Source organism: Sorex araneus, chromosome 1, assembly GCF_027595985.1.
Source record: "Sorex araneus isolate mSorAra2 chromosome 1, mSorAra2.pri, whole genome shotgun sequence".
In the NCBI taxonomy this organism is placed as follows: domain Eukaryota; kingdom Metazoa; phylum Chordata; class Mammalia; order Eulipotyphla; family Soricidae; genus Sorex; species Sorex araneus.
In genome coordinates this window covers 452,075,023-452,087,224 of record NC_073302.1, presented here as the reverse complement: position 1 = coordinate 452,087,224, position 12,202 = coordinate 452,075,023, and the positions used below count along the sequence as shown (strand labels likewise).

At 68.6% G+C, this 12,202-nt stretch overlaps 1 protein-coding gene across 1 annotated transcript in view; it reads left to right on the top strand.

Moving 5' to 3' along the window:
• Positions 1–10,125, top strand: part of PTPRN2 (protein tyrosine phosphatase receptor type N2) — a 205,173-nt gene extending 195,048 nt beyond the window's left edge. Inside the window, exons 18-23 of the mRNA XM_055133868.1 lie at positions 715–834; positions 1,249–1,415; positions 3,992–4,045; positions 5,405–5,469; positions 9,467–9,540; positions 9,985–10,125. Of these exons, the coding sequence (XP_054989843.1) occupies positions 715–834; positions 1,249–1,415; positions 3,992–4,045; positions 5,405–5,469; positions 9,467–9,540; positions 9,985–10,056 (552 nt within the window). The 3' untranslated portion in view covers positions 10,057–10,125. The remainder of the gene's footprint in view (positions 1–714; positions 835–1,248; positions 1,416–3,991; positions 4,046–5,404; positions 5,470–9,466; positions 9,541–9,984) is intronic.
• The last annotated feature ends 2,077 nt before the right edge of the window (positions 10,126–12,202 follow it).

Here is a 12,202-nt window from a genome sequence, read left to right as displayed (position 1 = left end):
AACCCTCCAGAGCATCACGTGGCTGCAGCTTTGGTGGCGCGTAGCAGGGGCAGCAAGAGGAATGTCCCGTAGCAGGAGGGCACATCCCGGGGAACGTGCCAGAAATGAAGGACTGTTCCCTCCGTGAGCCGCCTGCGAGGGCGTGTGGCCAGGGCCCTGCGCTTCTGGGCGAGGAGGGTTTGGAGGCGTGGGGGTCTCGGGGCCCGGGCCAGCTCCCCCGGCCCACAGCTCTGTCACGCAGCCCCCGGGACCGTGCAGGACAGCTGCGTCTGAGCACGCTCAGGGCCGGAGAGAGGCCCCAGGGTGCCCCGGGCAGGCCGTGCCTTTCGGGTTTCATCTGAGCCAAGCCCTTGGGTCCGTGGGTGCAGGGGGAGGGGGCTGAGGCTCGGCCACCGGGACTCGAGCAAGTGTGCATGGCCCGCCACGGTCTGTGTCACGTGTGTGCGTGGCACCACACACCCAGGTCTCCCCACTTCCGTGACGCGTCCGTGAGCTTCCCCGCCTCCCGTGGCCATTCCGGCAGACCGGGAGGGCAGCCACGCGGTGGGCAGGAACCGCACTGGGGCAGCTCGCCGACACGCCCCGTGGGCCCGAGGGGCAGCGGGTGGCCCTGAGCGCCGGCCCCGCCCGAGCGGGAGCCGAGCACGTGTGGGCAGCTGTCTGTGTGGCCCGGGAGGGCGCGTCCACGGCAGTGACGCCATTCTGTGCCCACAGATGGTGTGGGAGAGCGGCTGCGTGGTCGTGGTCATGCTCACGCCCCTGGCCGAGGCTGGCGTGCCGCAGTGCCACCACTACTGGCCCGACGAAGGCTCCTGCCTGTACCACATCTACGAGGTACGAGCCGGCCGCCGCGGGGTCCGGCCTCGTGTGCGGGGTAGGGGGCGGGAGTGCAGGGACCGAGGGCGCAGGGTGGGGGGCGAGGGCGCAGGGAGACTCGGTGTGAGGCAGAGTCCTGCGGGAGCGGCCACAGGGCAGCTGGCCCGGGGCGGCCTGTGGCAGGGGGGGCCCAGCCTCCGTGGGGCGCTCGTTTCCGTGGCTGCACCTTGTCCCACACGCGGTGCGTCCCGTGGCCCCCGGGAGCCCCCTGCGCTGGTTCCCGCAGCCCGGCCCACAAGGCACCTGGCAGGGTTCGGGCAGGCGTGGCGCGTGGGGCCGTGGCCTGCGTGTCCCCGGCTGGGCGGGGCCCCCCGGCAGGGTGTGGGGGTGCGGGGCGCCCGGGCGCTGCTGAGTGGCCGTGTCGCTGCCCAGGTGAACCTGGTGTCGGAGCACATCTGGTGCGAGGACTTCCTGGTGCGGAGCTTCTACCTGAAGAACGTGCGGACCCAGGAGACCCGCACCGTCACCCAGTTCCACTTCGTCAGCTGGTACGACCGGGCCGTGCCCGCCTCCACCCGCTCACTGCTGGACTTCCGCAGGTACGGGGCGCCTTCGGCCGCTGGGTTGGGGCGCGGGGGGGCGGGTCACAGCACGTCCGGGCTCCGGTGTCCGGCCTCTGTCGCGCTCTGTGAGGCCAGACCCCCCAGGCCCAGCCTGGGGACGCCCCCCGGCGAGGCTGCGGGCAGCTACGGGGCCAGGAGAGGGCGGGACACAGGGGCTCCCTCCACAGCCAGCCTGGGGCCAACACAAGGGGCCTCGGCCTCCACGGGAGGTGCCCGCCCTGCCCTGCCTGCCGCAGGCGCCCCCTGGTGGTCGCACTCGGGGAGAGCTGGGCTCGCCCCGCGTTTCTACACCCTCCTGGGTCCCCCCCCCCCCCAGCTGCAGGGACGGTGAGTCGTCTGAGGGTGGCCAGGGCTGCCGGGATGCTGTTCAGTGCCCGGGGCAGGCTAAGGCCGTGCACGTCCAGCCATACGGCCGCGGCCCCCGAGGGGCAGAGGGGGGCCTGGCCTGGCGCCACCCGCACCCTTCCCACCCACGTCTGGCCAGGCAGCTGCACCCTCCACCCGTCCACCAGCCGCGGGTGCCCTGGGCATCCACGCGAGTGGCCTCAGCACGGGCCACCCCCTGCTGCAGGTCACGGCACCTCCCCGAGGCCGGGTTCTGTGGCCCAGACACGGGTCTCGAGTCCCACGGGCGGCCCCGTGCTGACCGGGAGCGAGCCGGACGCTGGCCGGGACCCTCGGGGAGGCGGGAAGGCGGGTGGCCCCGGACTAGGCCAGCAGCCGCAGGGAGGCCTCCTCGGCTGGCCCTGCGTCAGCCCCAGCCCCGAGATGTGTAATTAAATATTTCTGGAGCCCGGAGGGAACGCATTTACACTTTAAAGAGAAGCTGCTAAAGCTCAGGAAGAGATAATTAGCGTCACATGTGAGGCTCTGCTTTACAATCTCTCTCCCGCTCGCTCCCCCTCTCTCCCCGCCCTGCGCTGCTCCCTCACCGCTGTCTGTCACGGCGGCCCCTGGCGCTGCCAGTAGAAACGGACACACCCTTACTTTGCCAGCTAATTAGCGGTGGCCGGTGTCATTTTTGTGATGTTGCAGCTAGTAATATGAGTCCAGTTGCATAGTCACAAAAGTGATCATTGGAAACTGTGTCTGCTGCTGCACGGACAGTGTGGGACGCCCTTTCCCCAGCTCTCACGACCTCTGACCTTTGCACGCTCCCGCTCTCTGCAGTGACCCAGGGTCGGTTTGTATTTGCTCCTCCGTCTCGGCACGCCCCTCCGCTGCTCCGAATGTCTGCTCCTTCCCCCTGACGTGCGCGTGAGGCTGGTCCTGGCAGCCACCAGCCCTGCCCCGCCGTGACCGCTCCCCCCCCCACGCTTCCTCCTGCCTCCCTTGGTCTCCGGGGAACCACGCGGCCTTGGCCCCGCCCCCTCCCTTGGGTGGGTCCGCAGGCGGGCAGGAGGGCAAGAGCCCGGCCTGTGCAGACCCCGGCAGTAGGCGGGGCTCAGCCACGCCTGGGGCAGGAGCAGGTTTGCAGCCACAGTGCTCAGCCACAGTGCTCAGCGGGAGCCGGCAGTGCCCCACGCCCCGCCCACGCGCGTGTTGGCTTCAGCTGGGGTCAGGCCAGGCTCACCTGAGGGTGCCCAGGCACCAGCAGATGTGCCGTGAGGAGAAAGGCCACTCCCCAGAGGAGCTGGGGGCTCTGTGCTGACACGCAGAACACGGCACACATGCCCAGACATACGTGTGCTTCATGCACAGCACACATACACATATGCAGACACGTGTGCACAGACACGGGCACATATGCACATTGATGTGAGTGTGTGGTCTGGTGCACAGGCACACGTGTGCCCGTCTGAGTCACTGCACACACGTGTTCCTCCACACAGGGGCACACGCTGCTGAGCGGTGGGCTGCAGCCCACCCCCTGTGGCAGCCCGAGGCCTGGCACCCACTGCCCACTCCCACGGGGACACCTCTGCCCAGCAGCGCCTGGAGAGGCTGGACCCTGCCCGGGTGACCGCCTTAAGGGCCCGCCTGGGTGTCCACAGCCCCGAGTCCCGCCCGCTGGCCCCTCTCACGGCCCTGCGGGGCTGCCGCGTCCATGGCCAGAGAAGCACTTTGGGGTGCCCTGCCCCCCGGGCCCCTCTCCGGGGGGAGACAGACTCCCCTGGGTCTGCCCGCTGCTCCGCCCCACAGCCGTGCCCACCCCCAGGCTGGCGGCTGAGCTTGCCGACCCCGCGGGCAGCTCCGGACCTCTCCGTGTTTCCAGCCGCTGTCTGTGCAGATGGAGGCCCTGGGGTCAGCGCGAGTTCTGGCCTCACGGCCGGTCGTCCCCGCGTGCTTTAAACCGGCGCCACCTTCTGGAAAGGTGTGGCTTGGTTTCCCCGCAGCAATGAAGCGGAGCGGGGTGCCTGGCCAGGGCTCGGAGCCGTCACGGGCCCTGTGGAAGCTCCAGCCGCTTCTCACTCACGCGCTCAGAGCCCACCGCGGGCAGCGGGCGCCGGCTCGGGCAGCGGTGGCGGCCGCGCCCTGCCCGGAGAGGAAGCACAGGCGTGTGGCCCGTTGCGCTCAGCCTGAAACCGGGCTCTCTGTCTCTTCTGTTTCAGAAAAGTAAACAAGTGCTACCGTGGCCGCTCTTGTCCAATAATTGTCCACTGCAGGCAAGTACGACCCCGGGACGTGTCCCGCACCCACCGGGAGACTCGCTGCCCGATGCGTAGCCAAGGCCCTGCCAGGGAGGCCCGACACCACCTGGCACCTGTGCCCGCCCCGTTCTTGAGCCCTGGTGCCCAGCCCAGGGACGCCCTCGAGGTTAGACCGGGAGCCTGTTCCTAGCAGGCAAACCCGTCACCAGGGGTCGCGGCCTGAGGTGAGAGGGCAGGGCCCGTCCCCAGGGGGTGAGGCCCCCAGGGGCCTGAGAACTGTCCGACAGCGTGTCCCCTCCGGCCTGGGACAGGGGACTGAGCTCTCCACAGGCAGACACTACATGTGTGTCTGAGTGTGTCTGTGTGTACGGCTGTGTGTATCAGGGTATGCATACGAGTGTGTCTGTGTCTCTGTATGAATGTGTCTGTGTGTGCATGAGTGTGTATCAGTGTGCCTCTGTGTCTGTGTGTGTCTCTGTATCAGTGTGTGTGTCTGTATATACGAGTGTGTCTATGTGTGTGTCTCTGTATCTGTGTGTATGAGTGTGTCTGTATATACGAGTGTGTCTATGTGTGTGTCTCTGTATCTGTGTGTATGAGTGTGTCTGTATATACGAGTGTGTCTATGTGTGTGTCTCTGTATCTGTGTGTATGAGTGTGTCTGTATATACGAGTGTGTCTATGTGTGTGTCTCTGTATCTGTGTGTATGAGTGTGTCTGTATATACGAGTGTGTCTATGTGTGTGTCTCTGTATCAGTGTGTGTGTCTGAGTGTGACTGTATATACGAGTGTGTCTATGTGTGTGTCTCTGTATCAGTGTGTGTGTCTGAGTGTGACTGTGCGAGTGTGTCTGAGAGTTTCTCTCTGGGCATCTGTGTGTCCCCTGTGTGTCTGTGGGGCGGGTGGGGGAGGAGCTAGCTGGGTCGAGACCCTCCCGCCCGGCTGTCGTCTCTGCCGCAGAGGGCCTGCTTGGCCGTGCCGGGAGGAGGGGGACGCTGAGACGGGTGGCGAGTGCCTGGGCACGGCGTGGGCAGTCCCGCGGGGGAGGCGTGCAGCCCTGGTGTGTCGGGGCTGGTGCCAGCATCCGGCTTTGCGGGTCTCGGGCCCAGAGCTGTGCGAGGGCCGGCTGGCAGCGGGCCTGGGCAGGCTGACCGCTCCTCTGCCAGGCCAGGCTCCTTCCCGGGCTCCCGGGCCGGGCTTTGGGGTCCCCCGTGCCCCGTGGGCCCTGCACCAGGCGCAGCTCTGAGCACCGAGGGTGAAACAGACGCACGGGGCCCTCCCTTCCCCGCAGCCGCCTCCCCCACGCCGCCCGCGGCCAGCCTGTCCGGAGCGCCCTGGGCGGGCCGCGGCCTCTCACCTGTCCTCTCTCACAGTGACGGAGCGGGCCGGAGCGGCACCTACGTCCTGATCGACATGGTTCTGAATAAGATGGCCAAAGGTGAGCAGGGCCCGCCCAGCACCCGTGTTCGTGCACTCCCACGCACACGCACATGCTCTCGCACACCGCACTCACACATGCACTCACGCATGCACCGCCACATGCATCACTGCAGTGCACCCACACACATGCACTCATGCACACCTGCGCCCGCGCTCACACGCACGCGTGCAGCTGTGAGTGTCTGTGCCCTCCTGTTGCTGGGTCCCCACATAGCGGGGTTGCATCGTCCAAGCGTCCCCTGTGGCTGGAGTGTCCGCTGGACTTGAGGGCCAGCTACAGGACCGGCCTGAAATCACTGAAATCACTGATCCCAGCCAGAGCACAGCAGCTCAGACCAAGGCTCTTCCAGGCCACACCCAGAGCCGCTGTGGGGCGGGGCGGGGCTTGGGGCGGGGCTATGGGCTCTGGGCGGGGCTCTGGGTGGGGCTCTGGGCGGGGCTCTGGGCTCTGGGCGGGGCTCGGGGCTCTGGGCGGGGCTCGTGGCTCTGGGCGGGGCTCAGGTCTGGGCTCTGGGCGGGGCTCTGGGCTCTATGCGGGGCTCCCGGCTCTGGCTGGGCTCAGGGCTGGGCTCTGGGCTCTGGGCGGGGCTCTGGGCGGGCTGGGCTCTGGGCGGGGCTCTGGGCGGGCTGGGCTCTGGGCTGGGCTCTGGGCTGGGCTCTGGGTGGGGCTTTGGGCTCTGGGCGGGGCTCTGGGCGGGGCTCTGGGCTCTGGGCGGGGCTCTGGGCTCTGGACTGGGCTCTGGGCGGGGAGGCTGGGCCGGCCCCAGCTGGCCTGGCCACCACTTGCTGTCGCCTGGGAGGTGGGGGGGCACTGCAGAGCCACGTCTACCCGCTGGACCAAGAGCAGAGCAAACAGGGAACTGCGCCCACCCACCCCTTACCTCGGGAATGTGCCCATCGCACCCGGCCCATCTGTGCCTGTGACCGCAAGCGTGCCCGTGTGCCTACGCGGCTGGTGGCCTCGGCTCCTGCTGGGGTCCCCAGCGCCCCCTGAGCCCGTGAGGGTGAGCCAGGCCCCCGGGAGCCCGTCCTTGTCCTCGGGGACGCCTGCCTCAGGCCTCCATCAGCGCACATGCTGGCACAGGCCAGCTCACTTTGCCTCCTCCTTCAGTCTTTCTGCCCAGAGCACAGGACCCGGGGCCTTGCCTGCTCCCCGAGGGGCACCTGGCCCTGTGTGCACCCATCACTGCCACAGCTCCCGAAACAGTGCTCGGGACATGGGGAGCACAGCACTCGGATGGGGGGAGCACGGCACCCGGCACGTGGGAGCATGGCACCCGGGACATGGGAGCACAGTGCCCAGGACAGGGGAGCACAGCACCTGGGATCCCTCTGCTCCTCCCCACAGGTCCCCCAGGTCATCCCTCTGCTCCTCCCCAGAGTCCCCTAAGTCATCCCTCTACTCCTCCCCACAGGGTCCCCCAGGTCATCCCTCTGCTCCTCCCTACAGAGTCCCCCAGGTCATCCCTCTGCTCCTCCCCACGGAGTCCCCCAGGTCATCCCTCTGCTCCTCCCTATGGAGTCCCCCAGGTCATCCCTCTGCTCCTCCCCACGGAGTCCCCCAGGTCATCCCTCTGCTCCTCCCCACGGAGTCCCCCAGGTCATCCCTCTGCTCCTCCCCACAGGGTCCCCCAGGTCATCTCTCTGCTCCTCCCCAGAGTCCCCTAAGTCATCCCTCTACTCCTCCCCACAGGGTCCCCCAGGTCATCCCTCTGCTCCTCCCTACGGAGTCCCCCAGGTCATCCCTCTGCTCCTCCCCACGGAGTCCCCCAGGTCATCCCTCTGCTCCTCCCCACAGGGTCCCCCAGGTCATCTCTCTGCTCCTCCCCAAAGTCCCCTAAGTCATCCCTCTACTCCTCCCCACAGGGTCCCCCAGGTCATCCCTCTGCTCCTCCCTACAGAGTCCCCCAGGTCATCCCTCTGCTCCTCCCCACGGAGTCCCCCAGGTCATCCCTCTGCTCCTCCCCACGGAGTCCCCCAGGTCATCCCTCTGCTCCTCCCCACGGAGTCCCCCAGGTCATCCCTCTGCTCCTCCCTATGGAGTCCCCCAGGTCATCCCTCTGCTCCTCCCCACGGGTCCCCCAGGTCATCCCTCTGCTCCTCCCCACGGGTCCCCCAGGTCATCCCTCTGCTCCTCCCCACGGAGTCCCCCAGGTCATCCCTCTGCTCCTCCCTATGGAGTCCCCCAGGTCATCCCTCTGCTCCTCCCCACGGAGTCCCCCAGGTCATCCCTCTGCTCCTCCCCACAGGGTCCCCCAGGTCATCTCTCTGCTCCTCCCCACAGGGTCCCCCAGGTCATCTCTCTGCTCCTCCCCAGAGTCCCCTAAGTCATCCCTCTACTCCTCCCCACAGGGTCCCCCAGGTCATCCCTCTGCTCCTCCCCACGGAGTCCCCCAGGTCATCCCTCTGCTCCTCCCCACAGGGTCCCCCAGGTCATCTCTCTGCTCCTCCCCAAAGTCCCCTAAGTCATCCCTCTACTCCTCCCCACAGGGTCCCCCAGGTCATTCCTCTGCTCCTCCCTACAGAGTCCCCCAGGTCATCCCTCTGCTCCTCCCCACGGAGTCCCCCAGGTCATCCCTCTGCTCCTCCCCACGGAGTCCCCCAGGTCATCCCTCTGCTCCTCCCCACGGAGTCCCCCAGGTCATCCCTCTGCTCCTCCCCACGGAGTCCCCCAGGTCATCCCTCTGCTCCTCCCTATGGAGTCCCCCAGGTCATCCCTCTGCTCCTCCCCACGGGTCCCCCAGGTCATCCCTCTGCTCCTCCCCACGGAGTCCCCCAGGTCATCCCTCTGCTCCTCCCCACGGAGTCCCCCAGGTCATCCCTCTGCTCCTCCCCACGGAGTCCCCCAGGTCATCCCTCTGCTCCTCCCTACGGGTCCCCCAGGTCATCCCTCTGCTCCTCCCTCGAGTCACGCTACCCCAGGCTCCTCCTGAAGCCTTCTGAGGTGTCCTGGTGGACACTGCCATGAAAAGGGCAGTCCTGGCAGGCAGGCCGCAGTGGGGGTGCCACCCCCACGAGCCCCCGCCCCTCGTGCCCCCTTCCCTGGACCCACATCCTCGGCAGTGAGTGCTCAGTGCTGGTGGCTCCTGGCCAGGCCTCCCAGGGGAGCACTCAGCGCCCCTCTGCCGACCACATGCCTAGAGCAGCCCCAGGCCGGAGAGGAGCAGCCCCTCTTCCCCCTCGGGGGTCCCGGCCGCCCCCGTGCTGGCTGGCCGTGCGCCTGTCCGCGGTGGTCCCCGCGCTGCGGGCGTGTGCGAGGCTCTCCCACACCGCACCCACCTGGGAGGTCACTGCACCCCAGCTCTGCGTGGCCCCTGCCAGCGGGTCCCAAAACCGTTTCAGTGGGGTTTGTCTGTGGCCTGCGTGATTCTCCCCACCCCACAGCACAGCTCGGCCCCGGGACCCTGAGAGTCAGGGCTGGGCTGGCCTGTCGGGGGGCGTGTGCCCTGCCCGCCCCGGCCGTGCCAGAGCAGCTCCGTGCCCCCAGTTCCGGCGCCGAGCCGTCGGCCAGGGCACAGAGCGACCCTGCGCCCAGCACCCTGCGGGACGAGGACCGAGGCTGGCTGGTGGAACCAAAGCTCGGAGGGGCCCTCCCTGGCTGCAGCGCCCCTGGGGGGCCCAGTTGGGGGCCCCTCGCCCCTGCGGGTGGGGGAGCCCCGAAGCCTGGCTCCGGGAGGCGGAACCCCACGCCGGCCCGCCAGTCACGGCGAGGAGATTAGCCGCCCGATTTGTCATCGCCCTAAAATAGAAAACCCCGTGTGCGTGGAACCGCGGCCCGCGGCTGCGCGCGGCTCCTCCGCGCCTGCAGACGCCGCCCCAGAGGCGCTGCTCCGTTGCCGTGGCGACGGTTGCCACGGCGACGGCGCAGAGGCGGGGACCATCGCGATTGCAGCGGGCTCCCGGGGTGGGCGGGCCTGCCCGGCGGGGGGCCGGGTGCCGCTCCCCCCGCGCTGCCCGGGGCCCACCTGTCCGCGCTCTCACCCCTGTCTCTGCAGGCGCTAAGGAGATCGACATCGCGGCCACCCTGGAGCACCTGCGGGACCAGAGGCCCGGCATGGTGCAGACCAAGGTACCGCGGCCGCGGGGTGTTGGGGCTGCCCGAGCACCGGGGTCACCGCAGGGGCCGGACAGGCCCGAGTCTTGCACGTGGCCACGGCTGGCTCCGTCCTTCGCCCGCGGTCCCCAAGCACCAGCAGGAGTGACGCCTGAGCACAGAGCCACGGGCTGCCCCGGCTGTGTCTGGGCACTGCAGGGGGGCGCCGCTGGCCCCTCGGCATCCAGGCCGGGGCTCCTGAGACGTCTCGGCAGAGCCGGGCCCCAGGGACGGGGTGCACAGGACTGACCCCGGCCCCGGGCCGAGACCCCCGTGCAGCCCACCCACCCCCGCGCTGTTCCCTGGCCTCAGACAGGAGCCACGCCAGGGCGTCTGCGCCCTCGGGTCCGCTCTCAGCCCGACGGGTTCCCCGCCCACGCGCTCGGGGGCCGGCGCCCACCCCCGCCGCTCTCTCCGCAGGAGCAGTTCGAGTTCGCGCTGACGGCCGTGGCCGAGGAGGTGAACGCCATCCTTCAAGCCCTGCCCCAGTAGCCGCCGCCCGACCCCGCACTCCGCTGTGTCCTTCCACCCTGTAGTAATAAAGATCTGTGGGAGCATCGACTAGGGGACGCTCGGGGCAGCCGCGGCTGCGGGACCCACCCCGCCCTTCACCTGTGGACCTGAGCATCCCCGAGTGAGGCCGCGGGGGAAGGACCAGCCTGGCCCGGGAGGTGCGGGCTCCTGGGTCCTGGGAGGGGCCCCGGGGACGCAGGGTCAGCCCGCCGTGCTCTCACTGAGGCTCCCGCAGGGGTGGAGTCTGGGGGGACACGGATGGGCAGGAAGGGGCTCGGTGCCTCGTGGGGGCTCTGGAGAAGGACCTGCCCCGCACCCACCCATGAGGCGCCTGCCTGGGCAGTTCTGCCCCCGCCCCAGCCACAGGACCCCCCACCATGGGCTCGAACAGCCCCTCCCTGGCAGGGGGAGGCCGTGCCCGCCCCAGCCCTCACCCCCCGCATCCCCCTGTCACTGCTCATGCACTCGGACACTCATGCCTGTGCACACACGTCAACATGCTTGGACATGGATGCCACAAATGCAGACATGCAGGGTGCACACATGGGCACGCTCACATACCTGACATGCACACGCATGCAGCACGTGTGTGCACACCTGTGGACACCTGTATGGGGTACGCACCCGGAGTGAGACCCGCTGAGCTGCCCCTGGGCAGGGCAGTCACACAGCCAGGAGTGGTGACAGCTCGGGGGCACCACACAGCCCCACCAGGAGGGCCCTGAGCCGCCCCGGGCCAGGCGCTGGCCCAAAGGGGCCTGCGTGTCCCACGGCAGCAGGACCCAGGCCGCACCCCCACCTGCGGGAAGGCCCAAGGCACTGCTGGCAGCAAGAGGAGGGAAACGCCACGGGTGGGGGAGGGGCGGCCGCCCAGGGCAGCCCTGGCCTCGCACCCTGAGCCCTGTCCATCCAGCCAGCCCCTCGTGCAAGACGCCCGCCGACCTGCACAGGGGACGGAGGAGGAGGGGTGGGGGAGGGCCGAGGAGGGGAGGGGCAGGGAGGGGAGGAGGTGTCCCAGACACACGTGACCTGCCAGCCACAGCACTCCTGTCGGCCTCGGCCTCTGGAAACGCAGCCCCCAGAAGCCGCAGGGGCACCCTGGGGTGAGGGGGGGACAGTCCTCAGACTCTGCTCAGCTGCCACCAGGACGGGACCAGCCCTGGGCACAACACAGCCGAGCCCCACGGGGGCAGGAGGAGCAGACGGGCCCACGCTGGCCGTCCACTGACTGCACTGCGTCCCTCCTGCGCTGACCGTCTCCACCGCGTGTCCCCTGCGTGTCTTGCGTGTTGTCAGCGTGTGCAGGGCAGCTGGCAGACCCCTGGGGAGCAGTGGAGAGCTGAGGCAGCTCCAGGGCCTGCAGCTGAGCCCGGCGTGGACCCCCAGCCCAGGCCTTCTGGGTGCCCACCTCATTGCTCAGGGACCGCCCCAGGGCCTGGGGGTGCTCACGGCCGCAGTGCCCGGGGCCAGGCAGGCCAGTGGAACACAGATCCCTGCACTCGGGCGTGAGCTGCGGCCTCTGAGGGGCTTCCCCAGCCCCGAGGCCAACACACAGGCCGGCGGGGGGCTCCTGTGCTCTCCCCGCCCTGCGCCGGCCCCTTGCCGACTCTGAGCACGGAGCTCGTGCCCCTCTGCCCGCAGATGTCCCGGCCTCAGGGGCCCCCCTGACTGAGCAGGGCGGGCCGGGACGGCGTGTGCCGAGGGTGGGAGACGGAGCCTGGCCGGGCACCGGGGGGGCAGGCGCCACAGCGAAAGGTTTGAAAAGGTCATTCTGCATTTACCAGCCGGGAGGCGCGAGGGGGTTCCGGGCAGCGACATCTGGAAGGGCCAGGCACCGGGCTCCGGTCACCATGGCAATGTCTGCTCATCACGCACCACCATACGTGGCTCTTAGCAGGCCCCTCCCAGCGCACGGGGCACTTCTGGCATTCGCTTTATCATTTTCATCCGCGCCTTCCGCGGGGTGACCGGGCCGACCCCCAGATCCCACTCTGTCACTCATCATAAGTGAATTTATCAACATGTTCCTAATCAGAATACACAGGAGAGCTTTAACTGTTTGCATATGAAATTACTTCATTCTTCACGCTTCAAAAAAATTCAATTTTGCATAATAAATAATGAT